This window comes from Thunnus maccoyii, chromosome 10 (assembly GCF_910596095.1).
Source record: "Thunnus maccoyii chromosome 10, fThuMac1.1, whole genome shotgun sequence".
Lineage (NCBI taxonomy): Eukaryota > Metazoa > Chordata > Actinopteri > Scombriformes > Scombridae > Thunnus > Thunnus maccoyii.
This window is the reverse complement of record NC_056542.1, coordinates 16,867,851-16,893,031: the sequence shown is the minus strand read 5'-3', so window position 1 is coordinate 16,893,031 and position 25,181 is coordinate 16,867,851. Positions and strand designations below refer to the sequence as shown.

At 39.9% G+C, this 25,181-nt stretch overlaps 2 protein-coding genes across 3 annotated transcripts; one reads left to right on the top strand and one right to left on the bottom strand.

The window, feature by feature from the left end:
* The first annotated feature begins 794 nt into the window (after positions 1-794).
* pdp1 (pyruvate dehydrogenase phosphatase catalytic subunit 1) lies at positions 795-8,433 on the top strand. 2 transcript variants are annotated; one of them, XM_042424889.1, is made up of 9 exons: positions 795-893; positions 2,789-3,053; positions 3,164-3,331; positions 3,853-4,064; positions 4,335-4,416; positions 5,238-5,332; positions 5,521-5,689; positions 5,790-6,008; positions 6,712-8,433. In XM_042424889.1, exons 2-9 carry the CDS (start codon positions 2,802-2,804, stop codon positions 7,090-7,092), a joined length of 1,578 nt encoding a protein of 525 aa, XP_042280823.1. In that variant the 5' UTR covers positions 795-893; positions 2,789-2,801; the 3' UTR covers positions 7,093-8,433. The 2 variants fall into 2 exon arrangements, with proteins under 2 accessions (XP_042280823.1, XP_042280822.1); XM_042424888.1 differs by lacking the exon at positions 795-893 and adding an exon at positions 932-1,113.
* Positions 8,434-12,207: 3,774 nt separating this feature from the next.
* On the bottom strand, positions 12,208-23,573 carry cdh17 (cadherin 17, LI cadherin (liver-intestine)). Its single transcript, XM_042423658.1, has 18 exons — positions 23,526-23,573; positions 22,923-23,018; positions 22,539-22,676; positions 22,284-22,419; positions 20,797-20,955; positions 20,267-20,419; positions 19,044-19,249; positions 18,774-18,905; positions 18,539-18,683; positions 17,583-17,789; positions 17,421-17,497; positions 17,149-17,337; positions 16,009-16,253; positions 14,689-14,819; positions 14,230-14,454; positions 14,014-14,124; positions 13,200-13,316; positions 12,208-13,078 (listed from the first exon to the last, which is right to left on the bottom strand). The coding sequence occupies exons 1-18, from the start codon at positions 23,571-23,573 to the stop codon at positions 12,993-12,995; spliced, it is 2,601 nt and encodes an 866-aa protein (XP_042279592.1). The 3' UTR covers positions 12,208-12,992.
* Positions 23,574-25,181: the final 1,608 nt, after the last annotated feature.

Here is a 25,181-nt window from a genome sequence, read left to right as displayed (position 1 = left end):
AAATACAGTCTTCTGAAACAGCATAGTGCTCCATAATATCATGCAGTATAATACCCAGCCACAACATCACTGACAATAAAAACATAGAGCACTACAATAAAATGTGAATGACAAAACTCAAAGCTACAATATACCAATGATATATTAATATTGTTGTGTATCTAGGTCACAAGGACAGCTGTTGTCCTTGTGACCTGTGAGAGTTCAGAGTTGAGTCACTCTGAAACAAAAAAAAAGGGGGCTTGGCTTTTCGGTGCGAACAAGCTAAAGAACCACAACTTTTCTCTGCTTGCCTATTTACTGTTTCAGCTTAATGAACACTTAATGTAGTTTACAGAAAGATCTCTACCAAAAATGTATTTTTTAGATATTCTAAATATAAATATGATTATACCAGTATATAATTACTCATTGCTTATGTTCTTTCTGAGGTGTAAGGTTTTGAGAGTTTCCTATGTGTAGTTTGTTTGCACAGTCAAGTCAATCCATAGAATATTTAGAAAACATTCAGGCTTTTGTGTCTGTTCGGGAATTTATTTGTAGTTTGGAATAATTTTTTTAAACTGTTTTCATAGCTGTCTTGTCCTTTAAATGGAGAAGTTATGGGGGGAAAAAACATGCGAATTAGAAAGTATGAAATTACAGGTCCAGAATAAATACGTACCTTTAGTTTGTTGGAGATTATAGAGGTACAAAAATCTCAAATTAACCTCAGTACCAGTCTGTGAAGTTGAAGCGCACCTCTCAGGTTTTATAACAAGGGCTGCCGTGACGTCACAGCGGCTGTCAGGGGCTCCACCAATCAGCGTTCACTCCAGAAGGATACAGAGCAGACCGGAGGGGTCGGTGTGAAACCATGAACTTCAACAACTTCTCCACATCCTTCGGTTGAGGTCAGTCTGAGTTTTGCTCTTTGTTCACGCGTTTTGGTTTGTACACAGTTAGCTGTAGAGGGTTTTTTTTTCTGCGGGTGCGGTCGTATCTAATGTGAGCGATAGATAGTGGGTGTGAACCTCAGACTAGCTACCGTTAGCATGAAGCCGGTTTACGGACGCACGTCGTAGCCGTTGGAGAGCTCACGTTATCTGTAAATGTCATGTTGTGGCACCGCTTGTAAGTCATACAGCTCTGAAACGGTTTTTTTTAAGTGTTGCAGGTCCAGCTAACTGCTCTGAGGTTAGATAGACTTGCCTTGTTGCTAGCTAGGAAAAGCTAGTGATGATAACAAACATGGCAACTTTCTTGCATAGCTGGGACGGGCCCTCTGTGGTCTGTCTGACTCACTCTCACACACATACCGTGAGTTTGGGAGGATATTTTGGATGCTTTATTTAGGCCTTCAGGGCATTTTCACTTAAACGTTTAAGCAGCGCAGATTTTCAACTGAGCTGTCATGGCATGTGCCGCTGCTGCATCTCTGTCCAGAGCCAGACCGACAAAAAAAAGATCTGAGGAGCTGCAGATGTAATTATGCAATTGGGGGGCATATCAGATGTATAGACCAGTCAGTATCCAGTTCAATGGGCCATGACCTGAAATAACATTTCTCAAGATTCAAATGTCAATGCTGAAACTCTTGCCAGAGCTATTTTTAGTCTTGCTGACCTATTCTGAGCTGCAACTGAAGCCAACACATGCTTTGCTAGTGGTGCAATCTCCAATTCACATTTTAATGAAACCTTAGTACACAAAGTTTACTGTCTCAAAACTACTACCAAAAAAAATTAAATGTTGTCAGTCATGATGTTTCATTTCTGCAATAAGGCTCTAGAATTTCACAATCTGAAGTTATGCAAAAATGTCTCCTAGGTTTGACATTCCCGCACTGAATGCCTGTTGAGCAAGATGTTGCATGCAAGATATAAAGATTATTCAGAGGAATGTTGCTTCCTTTCTTAATCACTCATTTAAATGTTTAGAAATGCAGCTATAATGTTATGATGACAAAACATTGAAATTCAATATGAAGGTATCATCTTCAGACACCTTCTCCACTATGACCACCATGCTCTTCACGCCTGATCTCTTCCTTTTCCATTCTTCACCCCTCGCATCTAATGTCCGAAAGTTACCTTGAAGACTGACCTTTAAAGACAGTTAACAAATTCTACCTGCCAAAAACAAAGTTTTAATGGCCAACAAATATTCAGATACACATTTTAATTGCAGCCACTAATATTTACACTGATTTAATATCATGGATCTTTTCATCTTACAGTTAAATTTCCTGTTTAATGCCCTTATATCTAATATTTTCCTAATGTTTGGCTTGATTACCATCCAGGGAGTAGAGAAATGGGATGGAAGTTTCCAGAAGTTTTAGGTTTCTGCAGACAACAAGCAGTTAATCAGCAACTTGTTTGAACAATTGATCTGATTAAATCTGAATTGCTCACAGGAAAAATATGTGAATGGTCACCAGCTGGGATGAAATGGAAAAAAAAAGTCAAATGCCAAAGATTATACGGCATATTAAAGTATACAAAAGTTATGGTTTCTAAAGTTACTGGCCAATGTGGTGGGTTACTGTTGTTCAGTTAATCAGAATTTAGGATCCTGCAACTGTCTACCTGTCCCAACTTCAAGATCTAATCAGATGATCTGTTACTTTTTGCACATTGTTTGCTAAATAGTGCATAAAGAGAACAGTGTGTTCTTTGAAAATTAATTCATCTTGTGTGAAGGACATCCAGCTGTTACTTTTTGACTGCTGTACCTTTGAACTTTGTATGTCTGTGCATCTACCGTCGGTGTGTAAAGATCAATGCTTCTTTGTGTGTGTCTGCAGCGCACCGTCAGCCATGCCTGTAACATCACAGCTGCTCAGGGGTTTGCCTCGTGCCAAGGTCCTGGCCTCTGGTTTGTTACCATGCCAACAACACCAGTCCCACTTAGGACCCATCATTCACCGACCTGCCTCAAAGCGGCCGTCCCATATGTGGCAGAGTCACCAACACTCAAGATGTTACCAGACAACCTCAGTGCTCCACAGCTACATCCTCAGTCCGCCGCAGGTCAACTCCATTCTGAAAGCCAACGAGTACAGCTTCAAGGTTTGTGGGGTCGTTCACGCACACAGAAAACACTTACACTGCCCGTCAACCTCCAGTCGTTCTCCACATGAAAGCTTTCATCTTATTATTTTTACACATTGTGGTTCTAGGTGCCAGAGTTCGATGGGAAGAATGTGTCATCGGTGATGGGTTTTGAGAGTAATCAGCTGCCAGCCAACGCTCCTATAGAAGACCGTCGCAGTGCCGCCACATGCCTGCAGACACGAGGAATGCTGCTGGGTGTGTTTGATGGCCATGCTGGCTGTGCCTGTGCTCAGGTACAGCTGACTCTGTTATCATGTGCTACCTGTCATGATAATCTAGTGTTTAATCTACTGCTCTTTAGAGGATTTGTTCCTCGTTTAAAAACAAACAGTTCTGTACAAGTGATTTTCATTGAGTGATGCTACAGTGTAAATAGAAAAGGATGCCTCTTTCATCACCAAATGAGGATGTTTTGACAAGTTGAAAATGTCAAATTAGTCTCCAAACTAGGCTGATATATTGGTGTCGGTGTATATGACAGCTGATGAGTAACAAGAAATTGCAGTACATAAGTGCCAAACTATATTAATATTACTTCTGTCTTGAATTTTATTTTTTTACGCTAAAGCTTCTACCATTTGGTTATCGAAGCTTGTCCAGGAATTAAGTAACTGTCAATTGTTTTATTGTTTAATCTTCTTTTTTGTGGGACAGATTATACAGTATCTAACAGTGTAAACAAATGAGCCTGTACACTGGCTGAAGTTTTCTCCTGGGAAATGTGTAAGTTTCAGGTTCTTCTTCTCTTTGCCAGGCGCTGAGTGAGAGGCTTTTTTACTACATAGCGGTGTCGCTGCTGCCCCACGACACACTGTGTGAGCTGGAGGCCGCGGTGGAGGCTGGCAGGGCCCTCAGTCCCATCCTGCAGTGGCACAAACACCCCAATGACTACTTCAGCAGGGAGGCTCAGACTCTCTACTTCAACAGCCTCCGAACCTACTGGCAAGAGTTAATAGATCTCACCAGGTGAGGACTAGAAAACAGCATCAAGACAAAGGAGAAAAGTCTTGAGGTGTAATAAATCGCTGTTCAGTGTGTTTGCTTTTGCTAACATTTCAAACTGGACTTCCCGGTTTCTTACTTTGTTTTCTTCTGTATTTTGTAGCAACACGCCCACACCAGCACAGGCCCATCTGTTGTTTTGCCAATAGTGTAGTTGTTAGTCTCTGTTCTCAACCTCTGATTTCCTCTCTCTTCATACATCCCCCCCCCCCCTCTTTCTCTCTGTGTTTTCAGCCCAGGAGAAGTTCCAGACACACGGGAGGCGTTGATGAATGCCTTCAAAAGGCTGGACAATGACATTTCTCTGGAGGCTCAGGTGAGAACTGTCTACTGTCTTAATGTGAAACAGAGCTGCTGGTTCTCTCAAAAGCATCTTGCCCACGTTCTCCATAAGACCCATAAACATTTGTCTGACTTCCTCCTTAACTTTGCTGAACAGAATCCGTAACATTAGTCATGTTCCAAATTTGGAGCTTAATTCTCAGTTTTACTCAGAAATTCGTATTGTAAAATAGACATTAGGGCAGCAACGCTGTGGATGAAAAATCAACTCATCAAAGTTGACAGTCTAGATATTTAGTCAATGTTGAATAACTGCAATCGAAATGTGGAGGCGATTATATATTTACTTGTTTTGCATTTGAAACTACTTGTAACAGAAGTTCATGTAAAATCTATGTAAATGAAGCTTAAAGTGCTTGATCTGCAGCTTGACTCGCAGCATTCTCGCCCTGAGGCGGTGCACAGTGACATGTTGCATAAGATACATTTTCATGGCAAAGCGCATGTCCACATGTACTTTAAGCTTATATTATATATCTAGATGCTTAGGCACAAATTCAAGACAGTTCTTGAGAAGACAAAGTTGTCATTGTCGCTAAATCCCAAGTCATCAGTATTCATGTCTGAATCAAATTGCAAGTCATTGCATTTGGTCCGACTGCAGGACTGGAGTTCAGTTTCACACATTAAGATTCGTATTGAATATCACCTTTGCTGTTTGGCAGCTGTGCAAAAAATGTGAGCATCCAAATTTAAACTTTTATGGTTTAAAGAGGAGCTCAGGTGTCATTGCTTCCCTCGTGTAATTTAAAACAAATCCCTGTCTGAAGGCTCACGTGTTATTTTGCCATGCAGGTTGGAGACCCAAATGCTTTCCTGCACTACTGGGTTCTGAGAGTGGCCTTTTCTGGAGCAACGGCGTGTGTGGCTCACATCGATGGACAAGACCTGTACGGATTATAGACACACACACACATCTGTAAAACTTATCTTAGTGTTTTCTTTATTTGAATTACAAACTTCCTCTTGACCAAACAGATGTGTCCTGTTGTAAAATGGTTCTCTTCTGAAGTCAAATAAACCTGAGTGAATGAAATATTTCTAAGCATTTTTCTGCCCCTCCTCTCTCTTTCTAAAGGTTTATAGCCAATTCAGGTGATGCTCGGGCTATTTTGGGAGTGCAGGAGGAGGACGGTTCATTCAGTTGTCACACACTCTCTAATGACCACAGCGCTCAGAACGAGGATGAGATTGCTCGGATACGGGGTGAACACCCTCCGTCAGAGAGGAAAACAGTTATACGACAGGTACCGTACCTACCAATCTGCCTCATTCATTGTCGTTATATCGTTTATTAAAACCTCCTCATCTGCCATGTCCGTCTCCTTCCGTCTTTCCCCCCAACAGGACCGGCTGCTTGGCCTCCTCATGCCGTTCCGTGCGTTTGGGGATGTGAAGTTCAAGTGGAGCATTGAGCTGCAGAAGCGAGTGCTGGAGTCTGGACCTGATCAGCTCCATGAAAATGAACACACGAAGTTTATACCCCCAAACTACCACACTCCCCCCTACCTGACGGCTGAGCCTGAGATCACGTACCACAAACTGCGGCCACAGGATCGCTTCATGGTGAGACGAGCAAATCCTCTGTTTTTTTTTTTACCAAAATATAAAGTGCTGTATGCATATTATTTACAAAAATTACACTTTTTATTACAAAATTCTTAAGAGAAAATATGGATATAATGGATCTACTTTGATCTGTTCTTGAGACAGATATTTTGTATTACTTCATCATAGTTGCCACTTATGGCCAGAACACTCTTGAAAAAGAGATGTTTAATTTCAATGAGGTTTTCCTGGTTAAGTAAATATTTGATGGGAAACAGTAAATACAGCAGCTGAATTGCCGCACCAGCAGATTTGATCATGTATAGCAAATTCATTTTGTGATTTGCTAAAATTGTATAATAAAATTCCTTTCTGGATCTGTTCAGTGTTCAAAAAGACAGAGTGGGCTGTGTCTTTTAAAAAGAAGATCACAAAAAACAGATTTGACTTTCTTTAAAGGAATTATTTAGCTTCAAGGCTCAAGATTGCAAATTGTTTGGCTGGTTTGAAATGAGAACTATGTGACCTTTGCAGACAAAAATTGTTTTTGTGAAGAAAGAATTAGTTTTCATAACCAGTTTTCAGTGGCAGTATCTCTACAAAATGAATGTTTAGTGTTTTGTAATTGCTCTTGTACTCCTCTAATTTGAGGCATGATAACTTAAACAACTATCTTACATTATCTGCTGTTACAGTCGTGTCTTTTCTGAATGCAACTCAGGTGATTGCTTCTGACGGCCTCTGGGAGACCCTCCACAGACAGGAAGTGGTTCGTATTGTTGGGGAATATTTAACAGGGGTGCACCAGCATCAGCCGCTCACAGTTGGAGGCTACAGGGTTACCCTGGGACAGATGCAGGGGCTGCTGCAAGAGAGGAAAGCTCGTGCATCTTCGGCTTTCGAGGATCAGAACTCGGCGACCCACCTGATGCGCCATGCGGTGGGAAACAACGAGTTCGGCACAGTGGACCACGAGAGGCTTTCTAAAATGCTGTCACTACCGGAGGAGCTCGCTCGCATGTACCGCGATGACATCACCATTATCGTCGCTCCATTCAACCCTCACGTGATAGGAGCACAGAGACAGGAAGGGCAGTCCTGAGCTGTGCGAAAGCTGTTCACCGGTGTCATACTGAGGAGTACGCTACCAACAAGCACACTCTGCGGATAAACAATCCATATTAAGAAAATCTGTCCACATGTGTCCAGCGGTCGGGATGAATTTGTTTTAACACTATTTAAGTAAAGAATTTCTATTTGTATGCAGTGCAAGAGAAGATCCGGTCTCATATGAAGTTAAAAATCTCTGTTGAAGTCTGGGTCAAAGTCTCCTTCATAACATGTTATTTATGCTGCCAATATCCTTGTGCAACTGTTTCATACACACCTCACCATGTGGCCGACAAGATGCTGTTACAAACGGATTTTTGTGCCAAAAGATTTAACCTCCACGTCTGCTGAAGGACTCGGGGTGGAAGTTGTTGATAGAAATTCCAAAGAGGGTGAATACCCCTACCCCCCACAACGTGCCCCAAGATAAATCTGAGGCGTCATGAGATGATTGTAGGGATAAAGAAAGAAGACGGATACACCTGTTACACGAAATTCTATTTATTTTTCTGATTTTAATTCAATTCTGGATACTTTTGTCTCTTCAGGCCTTTAAAAATCCTTCACCTGAAACCATCAGAGAAGGAATGTGGTTCAACTACTCATTCAACAAGCCATTTTAAAAGGATCACAAGCCAAAAAGGTTGGCAACCACTGTCACAGTAATTGCTTTTCATTTCAAATCCAATGCGCTGGAGGACAGAGCAAAAACAAAACTGTCCGAATATTTAACGACGGCACTGTATTTTTAACAGGTCTTTTACTATGCACCACTACAGGTTGAATGACACATACCTGGCTTCTCTCTCATGTAATGATAAAGTGAATTGTTCCATTTCCTGTACAAGACTACTTTGGTTAGAGCGACGGTGGTGGATTCAAAGTCTGCAAGTGAATCTCTAAGCAAACACACTAACTAAACGCATGTCGCCATCATGACATTAGAGTTTGGTGGTTCTTTTCAGAGGCTTGTGGGTTTAAAGGGACGCATTTTAAAACTTGTCATCTTCTGTTCTTTGTGGCAGGTTATTAGCTGTGTGGTTAGCAGTTCAGGTTGTTACTTTCTGTGATGGTGAAAGCAGGAGCAGACCACTCTACTGAGACTCTTCCAGTAAAACACTAATCACAGGGTCGCGGCTGTGCGTTTGCTGTATTTTAACTCACACAAATGAGCAGAATGTAAATTTGAAAGAAGCTGTTTTTGAGTATTAACAATTATTTATTCAGCTTTAGCATTATGTTACACGTCTTAATCTACAGTTGTATGTATAAATTGTAACTTATGTGGGTTAAGTTTTGTATATGGAATGGTTTAATAAAACTATACACACCGCCTGGTGGTCTTGTGTGTTTTAGTTGACATTGACTGAAACACCCCTGGACTGCAGCAGGACCGTCCCACTAACCTACAAACACCTGGAAGGTCAATGTGTATCGGGTTGCAAGCGTGACAGTCAGCGCAGCCTTGACTGGCAAGGCTGTCGCTAAAAAAAGGTCATATGACAGTGACACGTTATTTTCATGAGATGTCAGGATAGTTACATACTAACAGTGTGACAGCGGTCTGTTCATCGCCACTAGATGATGCTGTAGTACCAGACGGTGTCATACATGAGATGAAACTGTTGCTATGCTATGCTCTTATTACATACTACATATGTATACATACTACTGCACACAGTATATACTATACTAATCCTTACACTATATGCTTTTTGCAATTAGTATACAAGAAATCAACATACTTACAAACAGAAAATGACACGACTTGTGTCATTTTACAGCTTCACAAAGAGCAAAATGTTTTTCTAAAAATTTTATAATAGGTATTTTTTGTTCTCCTGGAACTGTTTCACCACCAATCTCAATTAATTATATTTTTTGCAGCAGTTAAGTTCTTCAATTCCTTTTGCTCCATCTTCCATTAAGATTTTAAATAGCAGCAGTTAAATGTTTTATTACTGGAAAGTTACATGTTCACAGAGCACTTTATAGTAGAGTCTACACTGACATGAAATACTTCATGGTTTTATGGTGAGTGTGCAATGAGCAATACAAGTGCAATATTATTTTACTGGTTTTTCATTTATCTTATTGGGAGTGTGTGATTATGAGGATGTTATCTAAGTACGTCTGGAGATAAATTCTCTGTTTAAGAGGACAATAAAATATATCTTATCTGAACAGCTCAGTCAAAAATCATGTTGTTTAAGTATGCATACTAACTATGAGTAGACTTAATTTTGTCACTTTTAAAATGACACATGCTACCAGGTGACGTAAAATACTTCCATCCACTGATGGACATTTTGTGTAACAGCTGTGCTCTGTAATTGTGCAATGAAATGAGTTTATATGCGAATTAAACAAAAACCTAAAATTAAAATATCTTCCATGAATTTTATTTATGTGCATGCTAGATGTTATATAACCAAACCTGGAATCATGATCTAGTTTTACTTTTGCGCTGCATTCATTTGGGAGACACTTGTCTCACTCATCAGCAGCCGTTTGTTATTCAGTGTTTTGCTCAAAGACACCTCGACATGGTCTACAGCTTTTCCACCACATAAGTGCATGCTAAACCTTTAAATAACTGTTTATAGACTACTTATATATGTTAAATAAGGGGATTTAAAGTAAAGAGTTGCCACTCTTTTAATAAAGGTTTCAAACTTCTAAAGACAAAGAAAAGCAAGGACTTTCAATGAGACACATACTTGTTTGTTTTGGCACTTAATTGTGGCAAAAAAAATCTAGTTTTCCAACAAGGTGCAACTTCTTGCCAATTGGCCAGTATCATTACTAATACAAGTCAACAGCTGTTTACCATGGCAACGTCTCCAAAATAGACAATATTTACAGGCACCCATAAAGAGTAAAAACTATTGTAGTGACAGTTTTGTCTGTTTTATAGCGGTAGAAATGAAACATGGAATGAGTCATTCTGGCAGAGACAATGACCTAGAATTTTTTCTAGGTAACTGTGATCAAAAATATCCTCACACGGTTCCAGGTAACAATTCACTCTGTCATTAAGTCCCATATATTGTAGTCTGTAAATAGTATTGTGGGGGAACTAATGCCTGGAATCAAACACTGACATAAAATTATTGATATTATCCAACAAAGAACACATTTATTTGTTATAAACGAACACATTTCACAGAGAAATATTTAAGTCTAAATGAAATAACTTGTATATTTGTATGTAGGGATTATTTGTAGTTGAATATGTGACCTAATTTATTCTCTTGTATGACAGATTGTTACAGAGAGAAGAAATGAGTTTTACTCTTTTCTCGTTTTAAAACTTTGTGACGTGTTTTTTTGATCATCACCATTTACTGTAAGTGTACAAAACACATATTGTATTTACGTAACAGATAACATTTAGTCATCTTACTGGAAATTAAACACTTCCACAAAACATTTTCAGTCATTTGGTTTTTGTTACACGCCTCATTTCCGCTTCAGCACAGACGTTATCCCATGACTAGTTTATAAAAGAGTCACATTTGCTTACGGCATTTATTAACACACTTGTATAGTTCTGTGGAACTAAGATGCATGATGTGTGATAAAAACACGTAATCAAACTGACTTTCTTATATACAATATTACAGCAGAGAGGAGCTCAACACCTAATTCAGGCAGTGTTATCCATCACTTGGGACAGTCACAACCTGTCAGGCTCCCAATATTCAGAGACACTATGATATTTCTTCCCCAGTTTGACAACTATCACTCAAAAAGAGACAAATTTGTGTCAATTATTACATTTTACAGAGTACAGAATCAGTTTACTGTATCATTGGAAGCTGAAAACACATATAGATCTGCAGAATGTAATTAATCTATAAGAGGGAACAGGTGCATGTCTCCTGCACTGAACTCAGTTGGGTGCTCAGGCCTTAAAAAAATTGCAAAAATTGAAAAAGAAAAGAAAAAAGGCGATACTTCAGAGGTTGAAAACAGCAATAGAATCACATCATGTGTTCATCTTTTGGGTGAATATTATTTACAATCAACAGGCTGACAAATTCCCCACTCTGAAAACATAGACATGTAACAAATGTAATAAATCTGACATATTTTTGACTTGGCCTTTAAATTTGTAATCTTAGCTGGTGTTAAATCAAGCGATCACTGTTGATGATGATAGTGAAAGGCCAAAATCTATATATATTCTATATTAGAATAAAAAGGTTCCCCAACACAGCGAGGGTGAACGTGTAAAGACCAAAAACAAAGTCATGTGTGTCTGCGTGGTGATTGTGAGGTTTCATATCCAGAGTCGGGTCATCCATCACAGTTTACTCTACATGTCTTTCCTCCACCTCTTCTTTTCTGGCCCTCAATCTTTAAACTTCTGCCACCACCTACCCAGGACTGTGTGTGTGTGTGTGTTTGTTGCTGGGATACAGGTGAAGAGAGAGCACAGACATAAACACTAGAGATGTTCCATGTTGAGTTTGTCATTATAAGGCTATAGCTCACTCCACTCTGGCTTTTGGAAGCTGAAGCAGGACTTTCAATGACTCATCCCAAACACACACACACACACACATACGTAATGATGCAACTCACAAACGTGGCACATGGATTGGAGGGGATGCATGGCCGTGGTAGCACATGTGGCATCCACATTCAACTCTCACATGTGTGTGTTTTGTGTTGCCACTCTGCGTGTATTGTTTGTGTGTTGCGGCCTCTTTGTGTGGCACAAAAGCCCACAATCATGCCATCCTCCTTTCAGCGCCACTAACAATCTGCAGCCTGTTCTCCCGCTGTCTAAAGAGATGAGTCAGAGCATCACCACTCTCTGCAGTAACCCGGCCTTGACTACTCAGCGACAGACCGGCAGGCAGGGAGGAGGAGGAGGAGGAGGAGGAGGAGAAAGGGGGGGGGGGGAGAAAGACAGAAGCAATAGTAATGACTGGAAGAATAGAGTAGAAATCTGAACAGAAGGCTACCTGATGAAAGAGAGCGAAGAGAAAGCTTAGATATTCATGTCTTATGTCACCGATCACCTGCAGCACCACGCGTCTGCCTGACATGTTCACGCACCCACACAGACAGAAACAATGATAATGAGTTCCCAGTTTTTTGTTTATTGGAAAACAGAGCAGCAACTGCTTATTACAAAACAGATTAGTTACTGTTCATCACTCTGTTAAGCGACATTCAGGGTGTAAGACGTCTCTTAACATTACATTAAAGATGTTTCCAGCTATCCACAATATTCAACATTTGGTTGTTACATTCAAGCAGAAGTGAATAACAAAAACAAGCTCTGGGGCACATTGATAAACTGAATCACTTGAGATGATGAAACTGCTAATGAAACAATCTGAGTCTGGGAGTCACATTTTTAATAAATTAAGTCAACAAGCAGCATAAATGAGCGATTAGGATGGGAACTAACAGTTAATTAAGTAGACACAGCACCTATTAATCAAGCTCAACTCTCTCTTGTAAATAAAATAAAATAAGCTAAAGTAAATGTGTGTGTGCACACAAAACATAAGTCTTTGTTGGGACCTTTTTGAGTTTTAGGCCTTGAGGTGGAGGTCACGTACTAAAAGGGCTGTTTGAGGGTTATGCATGTATTTATTGTTTTTTTTTTCACATCGATTAAAAGAAAAAAACACTATAAATGAACAAGAATGATCTGTTTTCACTTGTCAAATGTTGAAAAGACTCTCTTAAAATAGAAAAAAAGACTCAGATTAGAATAAGGTTTAGGCTAAGTTTAGAAAAAGGGTTGCGGTTAAGCATTTAGATGTTCAAGTTAGGCAATAGGGAGTGTGTTATGCCATTGAGAGTCCTCACAAGTAAAGAAATACAAATATGTGTGTGTGTGTGTGTGTGTGTGTGTGTGTGTACTCTTTACATCATGGGATCCCCCTCTTCAGTCAGAGCTGTTTTCTTGCCTCCTTTATTTACACGTTTGATCACTATGATGAAGATAAGAACTGCAACAAGACGGAAAAACAGCGGTGAGTTATAGCAACACAAGGCAATAACATTATTGTACAGTGTGACGCTCTTCTGTGGACAGAACAAAAAACATTAGAGGACGTTTGTCAAACTCACTGCAGAATCCGAGAGTGCCAGCCAGGATCCCGATGGTGGTTCCCATCCCGTATTTGAAGCTGTGCTCACCTGGTGCGACGTAGCAGTAGCCCAGCTCTGTGCAGTTACATACTCTCACTGGAGTATAGAGAGTAGAGAGCAACACACACATGCATTTAACCATCATCAGAAACAATGATGTAAAGTGTCATTTGATCGGATATGGCTGGCTTTTTCTATGTTTTTCTTGTTGTCGTCAAATCCCACAAAAATACCAAAACTGACAACACATTATTCGTCTCTTAATAGTTCTTGATTTCCCTACCCCCTCCGTAGCTCTCAACCAAGAGCCGCTTTTTCCTCCTGAAGATATAACTTTAAAAAACTGCTCATAAAAATATTTTTTTCATTCAAAAAACAGCTCAGTAGTCTCTTAAAACAGCTGGGCACTGTAGTTTTTCGCAATAGTTACTCAAACAGGAGAAAATACTGCATTTGTTAGGGACTATTTTCAGTGGTGGATTGATACACGTTTGTTTGGGCTAGTGAGTACTTACAGCAGCACTATGATGTTTGTGGGATTGACCCAAAATAAACTACAGAGCCCATGTTCATCATACTGAAGGAACATGTCACCCAGTGTAACAACATGGCTGATTGATGTGTTTTTGCACAATTATGGAGCTCTATGGCTCAGGGCAAAAAACTAAATCAGATAATACTTGTTAGTAGGATCAATTCACCGCTGGCTTTATTCTTTCATGGGATTTTTTGATGTAAAAAAAATTGCAAAATATTGCCAGCTTAACCCTTTAAGTTTAATTTAAAGACTCACCCTCAAATGCATGTGTGACACCCATGCCTGCATTGTCTTTAATGTTAATGGGGAGTGTGAAGGTTTTATCCTCAGTTGGTATTTTCTTCAGAGTCAGTTTCGCCGTTGTATCTGCACACAGAGAAACAAGACTGTGATCACATCTAAAAATACAAAAATCCACTTCTCTAACATCTTCTAATATGTGAGGTTTTTTTTACATGTTATATGTGTTACCGTCAATAGTGCGCAGGTCCCAGTTGGGGGATTTCTTGCCGTGGGCTAAGGTGAAGGTGAAAGGCTGAGAGAAGGGGGCGCTGTCTGCGTCTTGGGCCTTGAGGATGACAGGTTCGGGCTTCTTCACGCAGATGAAGGCCTGGGACTCCGTCAGTTTGGGAACGTTGTCATTCACATCCAGCAGCCTCACAGACATGACGCGATCAGTTGCCTTCTCCGGATGCTCTGTAGAGGGGAATCGAAGAGTGAAAATTATAACATCAATAAATAAGAACTATATCCTTTAATGGATGGATTCCATATGGTGCTCTTGTTTAGACAGAAATGTTCTTAGTTTCCTTGTTAACACAGTTTTTACTCTTTAATTAACCAGCATAAAACCAGAAAAGTATTTTAAACCAGAATTAACTTTAAAACTGTGTGGCATTTATAATAAGTGACTGAACTGTATTATCTTACCCTTCTCAAAGGCAGTGATAGTGACTTCAAACTCCTCCTGGGTTTCTCTGTCAAGCTTGTCTTTAGTCCTGATCTCTCCAGTGGCAGAATCGATCACCAGCCATCCTTTAGCGTCACCGTCCAACTTAAAACTGCACAACACAGTAGAGCAATTACACACAAATCCACACAGACGATATCAGAAAGTGCCTGTGACACTTCAGACACTGAACTGGTAGCCAAAACAAATCAATAGTCTGTTTTGTGCACATGTGATGGTCGTAACAAATGAAACCACAAACTAGTAGCCAGTAGGAAAGCAGTGATAGTAAATCAAAGCTGATCTAATGTAACTATTTTGAAGCTATGAGAGCATAAACACATGTGGTGTGTTTATGTTCAGGCTACTATCATGCAGAACATCTAGTAAGGGTCTGGCTCCTAAACTGCAGACGAACATGAACATGGTGTCAGTGTTGTCTCCTGTGGATTTCTAAGAGGGTGTTTTGAAGTTTGTTTTTGGTTTCATAGCCAAAAAAATCCAAATTTGAACAAAGGTGTGGGGGAGGGAGAGGGGTGCTGAAGAGGAAACATGAGGCGACCACAGTTAAATGTAACAGACTCTCAGACAAACCCAAACCTACCTACAGTTAGACCTTACATTTCTTTTTTTGCTTTTTTTTAATTGCCTCCGAAGCACACAACAGAGGACGTAAAAAATTTGAGTTCTGTATTTGAAAAGTAAAGTTGGTAGTTTTCTCAGTCACTTCAATTCCATAAAAGTTTTCTCGGAGCTAGTGGCCGTTAGAGGAAGTGCAGCTTAAGGCACTGCGAGGTTACCGCTTGGTATTTACCTAGAATATTTAGTAGAATAATGTGTGCATCCACAAAACCTCAGAAAAAAACCCTGAAAGATCATGAATCATACAACAGAAAAGTATCTGCACCCTGGAATCAGAGTTCCCTTCGTTGTGTTTTATTAGCGATGGTCTTCCTCTGACATGTAATAAAGTGCTAGAGGCCAGCTGGACCACTAGAGATATTAAAAACATGTTAAGTGTAAAATATTCCTAATGGTATGAACACACTCAAGATTCTGTGTAGGTAAATTGAGTAAAGTATCTGTTACCATACACACTCTTATCAGAGTACATACAGATATAGATCCATCTGGGTATCTGTGTTGGAACATTGCTGCTAAAACTTAAAGTACTTAAAGTATGTTCTACTGTGTATATTAACTGTATTACACACTTTTACCAGGTCAAACCCCCTGTATAGCTGTTGTACTTGAATCAGTTCTAACTGCGATGCTGAGCGGCCGTTGGTGTGTGTTTTTACCCGATCTCTTTGCCCTCTGGGTCCTTTGCCTCCACAGTGAGCAGCACGGTTCCCTTGGTGGTGTTTTCAGGCACAGTCACTTGCAGGATGTCCAGGCTGAATTCTGGGGCCTCATCCACATCATTGACAGACACGGAGACGAAGGCTGTGGACTCTCTGCCGTACTCCAGACCTTTCATCAGAGGCTCAGGGTTGCGAGCATCAATCTGGAGCTTATAGGTGGGAGTGGACTCGAAGTCCAAAGGCTGTGAGGAGAGAGATGGGCTGGTTAGAGGGACCAGGAATAAGGGAGGCAGAGAGCGCGTTGAAGGTCACTGCAGAGTCCTCTAAAGATCACAGAACAGTTGTGATTCAGAGGTTTATGTTGCCATGAAATATTCTGTACTATCTTCTTATGAATTTATTTGTTAGGTAACATATACTTATCCAACACAGCAGGCATTTTATATAACAGATAATAGAGAACTTGGACCAATAGCTGTAATACAATAGCGACGAGTACTGCCGAGTAATGTATGAAATGATGAATATTTCATTTCTAACGTCTGTGTGATATGCATCTTGATCCATAACATCGGGACATAAAGTTACTGGGCTGCTCTTAGGTTTTTGGGTGAACACTCCCATCCCAAGAGTGACATATATAAAAGTAGTGCGGAAACAGTCAGTTGATTAATTGATTATTCTATTGACAAAACATGAACTGCAATTGCTTTTTTGATAGTCAATTAATTGTTTAACTCATTTATCAAGCAAACATGTCAAATGCTCACTTGTTTCAGCTTCTTAAATGTGAAAATTTGCAGGTTTTATCAATATAAGTCTAATATCTTTGGGTCTTTTGGACTGTTGGTTAGACATAAGCAAGTAAACTCAGACTCAGGTTTTCTGTTTTTTTATAAAATAAATGTCTTAATCAAACAAGAAATGAATCAATCTGTAGTCAAATAATCTCTCGTTGTATCCCTTTACAAGGGTATATAAACAAAACAAAAACATAAACTGTATGAGGTTTATTGGGAACTTTTTCAAGGTACAAGGGACCCCAAATATTTCAGATGGCTTATGAAAGATCAGTGTATTGCATGAAATCATCTGTGTATGTTTGTGTAGGAGATTTAGAAAATGGAGATACCATACCTTAGCTATGACCAGTTGGCCGACGCCGTTGCCATCTGTTTGCACAGCAAAAACGCCATCATCGTTGCCAGCAGAGATGTGGAACTCAATACGGGAGCTGCCGCTGTCTGGGTCATCAGCATCTGTGGCTCTGATGGTCAGCACTGTGTGTCCCAATGGTGTGTCCTCCTCTAGAGTGTGGCTGCCATACTGCACACCAACACACACACAAACAGCATCAGAAACAAGCATCATGCCACATCTGGCTCACCACATGCTGTTAACATACTTACATCATTCTTCTCAAACAGAGGCAGCTCGTTGTTGACGTCGATGACCTTGATGATGACCTTACAGTTTGTGCTGTAATCTGCGAGACATAAGTCATGAGTACTTCAGCTTGCAGTGAAAACTTTTACTCACAGGTGTCTTTCATCACACAGCGTGTGTGTTACCTTTGTCGTTGACTTTCACATTGAGGCTATATATCTGGTGTTCTTTACGCTGCAGCATGCGCAACGTCTGAATTTGTCCAGAAGCGGCATCGATGGAGAAGGCTGCAGGTGTGGGTGGCTCCTGGGATATGATGGTGTAAGTCAGCAGAGAATTCAGTGTCCCTTCTTGATCGGCGTCATGAGCCAACAGCTTGTTGACAAGGCTGCCTGGAAACACAAGAACCAGGAAGTGATGAGGGCCTGTATCTATCAAACTTATATGAAAGATCAAATTAATAATCAATCATTTTATTACTTGTGACCTTAAGAATATTTATCTTTTCTTAAATTTAAGAGAGCTATAAAGATGTTCTTAGTTGGTTAAGAGTAGAAGAGTTTAGCCTATTATTTGCATTTGATTTGAGCATTTGATGAAATGTTACACCACTTTTTCTTTTTTGTTGTTTTTTTTTTGTATTTATCAGGGGTGCAAATAAGAATAAAGCTGGCATTTATTTCATTTGCAATAACTTTCTATGCATCCTCATTGCACTTGTCAATGTGGTACAAACTTCTCCTTATTATATAATTTCTTTAATGAACTCTACTGGCAGCAGAATGTCTTTCATGCTCCAGTTTAACTTTCATTATGTTTCCATTTTAGCCAATTTTCTATTATTTAATTCATATTATTTGCTATTAATGTCACATGGTTTTTGCTACTGGAGATATTATGAATATAAATTTAAAATATAATGAATATTGAATGAATTCAAAAAAAGAACTGTTTTATTCCTAAATTGGCTCCTTAAATCATTCTTAAGTGTAATTCTTGGAAGTTTGAAAAACGGCACCAGAAACACAAGAAACAGAACGCAAAGCAAATGGTGAGAGAAATACTGGCTGAATGTTCCAGGATATGTGGCACATTCTTCACCATGAAGAGGTTATCAGTGATAATCATACACACATCTTACCTGCAGGCTCATCCTCCTGCACCTCAAACACATTCTCCTCACACACTGGTTCGTTGTCATTCACATCCTCCACAATAACTTGAATCTCCATGGGTGGATCCAACTCTTTCTGATTGTCATCCTCTGCAAACACCACCAGGATGTACTGAAACAGAACCAACAGAAGTTCAAGATTACTCTCTAAAAGGTAGTCTTTATTTCTACATGAGATACGTTTGTTTCCTTCGTTATTTACCATGTCTTTGTCTTCTCTGTCCAGCTCCTCTGTCAGCAAGATTTCTCCATTTTCTCTGATCTGGAAGGGGAATTTCAGCTCTCGCTCTTTCTGCATTAACTTGTAGATGGCGCTGGGCTCATTAGACTGGACCTGGATCCAGAGTGAAAGGGGAAGTGAGTCAGTTAATGGACATTAGAGCAGCTGTAGTGAATGTATTATGTAGTGAAAGTACTTTAATAAGTGCATTTGTGAGATTTGTGTAGAATTGTTTTTTCTGCCCTGCCACACCTTTGCGATGACCATAGGGTAAGTTTCCTTTAAGTTCTCTTTAATAGTTATGGGTCCAGGATTGACCCAAAGGTTTTGCTGTACAACGATCTGAACTCTGGTGTTTCCACTCAGTGCAGTCTCTGTCTCTCCTCCCAGGTCCTGCACGCGCACAAATAGAGTGTAGTCTGGGTCCTCCATGGGGTCCACATTCTGCCTCCTCATCTCTGTCACCACACACAGAGGAAGTTGAAGGTTGCAATTAGAGACATTGTATAAGCAACAAAAAGAAAGTGGAAAGGGATGAAACCACAAGAACATTTCAGTAGATCTCTAATTTTCACACTGAGTTTACTTCAGCCGCAGTGTTTGAGGCTTTTCTTCTTGATCCTATCATAGAAATTAGTGATGGCTTAACCGCTCTCCCTGGTTGAACTCATCGACTCAACACCCAATAAGTCACACGACCCGCACTAATCGCTGACAATCATTCCTTCTGTTTATCTTCACTGACACCATCTATCACCCTGTGTCATCATGAGCTCCAGCTTTTAAGTGGAAGACAAAAAACCTGTGAGTGGGATCACTCGTGACTTTGGAGATTTTAGAAACACACACCAAAATGAATTTAAGTGTGAGTATGCAGTTGTGCGTCACACTCTAGATCAGTGGTTCTCAACTCTTTGTGAGATTTTATCATTTTATTATCATGATTTTCTTTTAAATTCTTCTTTAAACTTTTCTTGTAAAGTTCTACATAGTTTTCAGGCTTCACCATCCAAGAGGCTGTGTTAGACTGCAAGTTGTGACTATTTCTATTTTATTAAAAAAAAACAGATTCCCAGAACCCAGGAAATATTTACACTACTGAAGATGGAATCAGTGATTTTCTTGACATTTTTGCTTTAAAAATGACTCAAACAATTAATATAATGTGAAGACAGATGTTGATTAATTTTCAATCGATATTCTAATTGACAATTAAATGTTGTAGCTCTACTCTAGACCAGCATTTTTCAATCCTGGTCCTGGGGCAGCCCTGCCCTGCATGTTTTACATGTTTCCCTCTTCAAACACACCTGATTCAAATAATCATCTCATCATCAAGCTCTTCAGAAGCCTGATATCGACCCAGTCAGTTGAATCAAATGTGTTGGAGCGGGGAAACATCTAAAACATGCAGGGCAGGGTTGCCCCAGGACTAGTATTGAAAAACACTGGTCTAGACCCATCTGCACACAAACCTGCTCTCTCCACACAGGAGAAGAAGGGGTTTTGCTCAAAGGGGATCGTTGGAGCGGGACAGTATTCTTCAAACTTTGTCTTCAGATCATCAATGCTCCGCTCCTCTCCTCTGCCATACTGGACAGCCTCTCTGGCCTTCAGCATCTTTTCCCCTGTTGAAGAAAACACATACATCAAATTACAAACATGTTTTCATATAGACCAGTGGCCTACAAGGAAAATTTCTCTGCTCTCATAAGGGTCTGCTGTCTGAGAAATGTGATAAAAACTTTCCCTCAGACCCACAAACAGACTCAAAGTAATCAGTGATCAACATCACGCGACACATTTAGGCAATCTGCCTCCAATCAGTGTTAATCTTGAGCGCACAAGATGAGCTGTGTAATCTGGATTTACAGTGGCACTATACTGCCAGATTACAGGCAGAGATGGACAGATTATAGACATTCCCACGGAGAGTGCACCTAGTTCTGTGCATCTGTGTTTATATTTGTGTATCTGTGTGTGTGCACAGGCATGTATGTATCACCTTCTTTCGTGGTGGAGATCTCTCCAGTGTTGGGGTTTATCTGGAACAGGGCAGTGTTGCCTTTGTTGGGGATCTGGCTGACCAGGCTATATCTCAGATCAGCGTTGGGAGTTGTGGGGTCATCCTGATCCATTGCAAACACGCGGGTAAACGGGACACCTGGAACAACAGACAAAATGGATGTTAAATTCTTACCACAGTGAGATGCTGTGCTGGCTGGTTCACATCAGTACAAACAGAAATATAGAGGCTACATGATTGGAATAGAAAACTGTTTGACCCAAACAGACAGAAACTATTAATAATATAGCCTTAAAGAACCGCAGTCTACTAGCCTCCCTGCTAAACATATTCCAAAGAACAGTAGTTTTGAGTTTTTTTGGACAGTACAGTATGAAAATCGGTTTGCAGAGACTGTAAACTTGCTTGAGCTGCTTGACTTTTTGCCGAAGATATGTCATCATTGCAGCTGGAACAAGGGACTGTTTGAGAAACTGTTGCAGTGGTGCATTCAAGAAAGCACCCACGTCCAAAAAATCAGAGCCTGCTGCCAAACAGACACTTTTTAACCCCTTACAAGACAGTCCTCCCATTTTATTTCCCCTTAAGTACCTTTAAGGCTGGAAAAATAATCTCATTTCACACTGTCTGACAGTAACGTATTAATGTGTTGTATCATTGTGTTGTATCAGCTGTCCATCAAAGTTATATGCTGTTTACACTGAGTGAAATATTTTTCTAGGCTGCACCTTTCCATCAAATGGAGATATTCTAGATGTCTTATTCATTATTTTATACACATTTCCCCAAAATGCAGCCTGATATTTTGTTGGATTGAACAAAGTTTGCCTGCATAGCATGAAATTTGTAAAGACTGACCTACAGGTGGTGGAGTTTAACCCAAGAACCTGCCAAAGTCATGATTTACTTTTCACACCGTTCATACTTTCTAAATGCAATGTTATTTTGGCAGCAGGCTGAGAGTCTTTGAATGTAACAACAGGGATCCGTTTTCAAAGCCCAAATTATCACACAACTGTAACTTTGACTAAATATAAAGACTAAATGTTCACTGTGATGTGATATCTAATCTTATATGTGATCTAACTAATTTTTCTGCAAGTTGATATTTATGATATACTGAAATGAACAGAAACTAGAGAGTGAACAAGAGGGAAATGAATATAAAAATCCTTTCCAGTAAGTATGTGTTTTGCAGTTAGGGTTATGGGCTCAAACATGCACAATAAAATAAATAAATAAAGGTTCCTAAAAAGGCAAACTAGAAAAGTTGGGGGAAAGGAATCGCTTCACGAGAGGAGCAACCATTTTTGTTGCCACTGTGTACTCGTTGCCTTAAATGTGCACATACAATACAGCTGTATAAATTGTGCCTAGGGCTGCTGTTAGCAGGAAAAAAAAGTGGCTTTTTGCATTAGGAGTGCTTCTTTTCCTCTTATTTGAGGACTCCTGACACACACACACACCTGCTGGATTGTTTTCTCTGACCAAAGCTGAATAGCCACTCTGGTTGAATTGTGGAGCGTGGTTGTTGATGTCAAGCACATTAATGGTCACAGAAACTGGACCCTCCACTACTGTATCATCTGCCAATGCCTCCACCTGCATAAAGTCACACAAACACACAGAAATGTATATAAATACATGTTTATATTTATACTATAATTCTACAAAGAGTATAGTTTTAGGTTTGTTTATATGAAGACAGAAGACCACGTTACCGTCATCTTGTAACTGGCATCATGAGACCACTCTAGAGGCTTCTCCAGGTAAAGCCACCCATCTTTTGAGATCTTAATGGCATCACTGCCGTCTCCAGTCAGCCTGAAACTGTTCACACCTGCATGGGTCGCCTGAAACTATGGAGTGATGAAAAATGACAACAGAAGAGAAAAAAAATCATTATTTTATAGCATTTTGAGACTTGATTTGATCACAGATCTGATGAGGAACACAAATGAGAAACTAAACATGCCTTTTATTAAAAAATAGAGGTTAAGTGACCAAACATCTTGAAATGCTTAAAACCTGAAAATATAGAAAAATGTTTTGCACATGACAGCGAGTTTTGACAAGACTTGGCTTGGCTGGCATGTGTGTAATACCTGATAGATGGCATAGGGCACGGGTGTCCCTTCTGGCACTGACTGCACCAACTCTGCCAATGGGCCCTTCCTCTCCTCCAGACTCGTCCCACCAGCCTATCAGAGCACACACACACAGGTCAAGGGTCATCAAATACAGTACACATGCTCAGGTGGAATGAAACCTCTCAAACTCACGCCCACATTTGCCCTTTTTCCACTCCAGCTCTGTGCGGTTACCAAATGTAGTCAGACATTGAGGGCAGGGTTTTACAGCCCAGTTATTTATTGAACCAAAATTACTGGGCAAGTTGGGGATTTCTTATATTCCACTGGGGGACAGGAGAGCAAAGTCTACAGACCGCCACTCACAAAGCACTGACATTCAGTTTAGTCACATTTTACACAGCGATTTAAATAAGTGACCAAAGATTTTCTTGCACACATACTGACTATAATTTGTACAGAATAAATAAGCACTCTTGCAGTTCCTACGTACCAAAACTGCTCCAGAGATGATATGTTAATAAATCTAAGCGTTAATCTACATTGACTGTTTCACAGGTTCAAGTGTTTACTATGAATATGTATTGCATGACAGCAGCAGCAGTGCTATGTACTCACAATGCTGAACAGGAGTGGGAGCAACAACAGATGCACCATGGGTGTCATGATCACAGTCTGGGAAGGAAGAGGAAGAGGAGGAGGAGGAGGAGATATGGGGGATAGGTGGTTGCGGAGGCAGAGAGGTGACATGAAGAGGAGGATTTAAATTACACATTTAAATTTCATTTTTTCCACTTCATTTGCTGCTAATTTCATATCTCATGCTTGTAGAAATAGTGAAATATTATTGCATAATCCTTTTAGAAACAGTTAAACCCAGTGCGGTGTTCTATTGATTCACAAAGAAAATCCATCCTTTGTCCTTGAGAGTCCATGCATGTACACCGCATTGCTCTCTGCCTCATGCTTTGAGCTGAATAGGAACTTAAAGTCCTCATATGTGTGGCTCCGCCTACACAACCAGGTGAACCACACACCTCAGTTCACAGGGAGAAACTGAAAGTCAGCGTTGAAATGCAGTGAAAGACTTGATTTCTTTTCACAATGACGCAGGTACCAAAAGGTCAATGAATAGTGTTTGTAACCCCAATGAATCTCAGAGTCTACAATAACATTGTCTCTTCACATATAGATTTTGTGTTTAAAAACAACAACTCTCTCTGTAGAAGATTAAATCATAATTTTATGTGTCATTGACTTTGATGTTGCTTAGCAGCAGTATCTTCAGCAAACAAATTATAATCTCAGTTTTACAGTATCTTCAAGTTGACTGCAGAATATTTACTGTATTTTTAAACAACATTTCATATTCCAGCATTTTGCATAACCACAGAAAAAAACATGACTAGTTTTCATAAATGTCAAACAAAGCTGACATAACATGCATTAAATTACTGTTTTTTTAACCAATTTCTTATTAATGTTTTGATGTTTATGATTCCTGGACTCTTTTTGAGAGTCGTTCTTTTGTACTGCGCTGGAAAGAAAGAAAGAAGGGTGAAGTTAGCTACCACAGAAAAGTGAAGGTGACATTGAGTGGTGACTAATGACCTTTTTGTAGCACAGCATACTTCAAATGTCACTTACCTGATACACTCCTTTTTAACAGAACACAAATTCTACTTGAAGTTTCCAACTTTTTTTCTGTAATTTGTTAGTATTTCTTGTCCCATGTTGACCTTAAACCTGCTGACTGGTGAATGTTAAACTAAAAAGCCATATATTGACATTACTGATGTACAGACACTCACTTACATTGACTTACAGTGAGGGAAATATGTATAAATTGAATTATTTACTGTATGAATCAAGTGGCAACGCTGTGGGACACAGTGATTTGGACGTTGCAGGCCCTCTCTTTCTCTCTCTTCTTTCAGCGCAATGACTAGATGACCTTTGACAGCCTAGATGTCAGCTTCTATGATACCAAATCCAGTGTCCCATACAGGTAATTTCCCCCCAAAGCGAGGCACCGAGAACAACCCAGGAACCCACAAAGACAGAGCAGTCGGTTGTCAGATATGCCAACATCTGACACTAAGGCCCTGCCAAAGTCAAGTCAAGATCACAGCACTCCTTCAACAAACTCAACGTATCACAAACTCAAAACACAATCTATAAAAACCAAGAGATGCAGCCTTGTTTTTGTCCTACTCACAACCCCAAAAAATCCCACTCCAAATACTCAACTATTCCAAAACCAGGAGACAGGAG

Bases quoted from the DNA above. Each gene is read 5' to 3' on its own strand.
- pdp1 (XM_042424888.1), top strand. The intron at 3,054-3,163 runs GTTTGTGGGGTC...TTGTGGTTCTAG, and splicing joins CCAACGAGTACAGCTTCAAG to GTGCCAGAGTTCGATGGGAA. The intron at 6,009-6,711 runs GTGAGACGAGCA...AATGCAACTCAG, and splicing joins GGCCACAGGATCGCTTCATG to GTGATTGCTTCTGACGGCCT.
- cdh17 (XM_042423658.1), bottom strand. From the start codon at position 23,573: ATGACACCCATGGTGCATCTGTTGTTGCTCCCACTCCTGTTCAGCATT. The intron at 17,498-17,582 runs GTAACACACACG...TATGTCTCGCAG, and splicing joins TGTGAAAGTCAACGACAAAG to ATTACAGCACAAACTGTAAG. The intron at 13,079-13,199 runs GTGAGTTTGACA...GTCTTGTTGCAG, and splicing joins TGGCACTCTCGGATTCTGCA to TTCTTATCTTCATCATAGTG.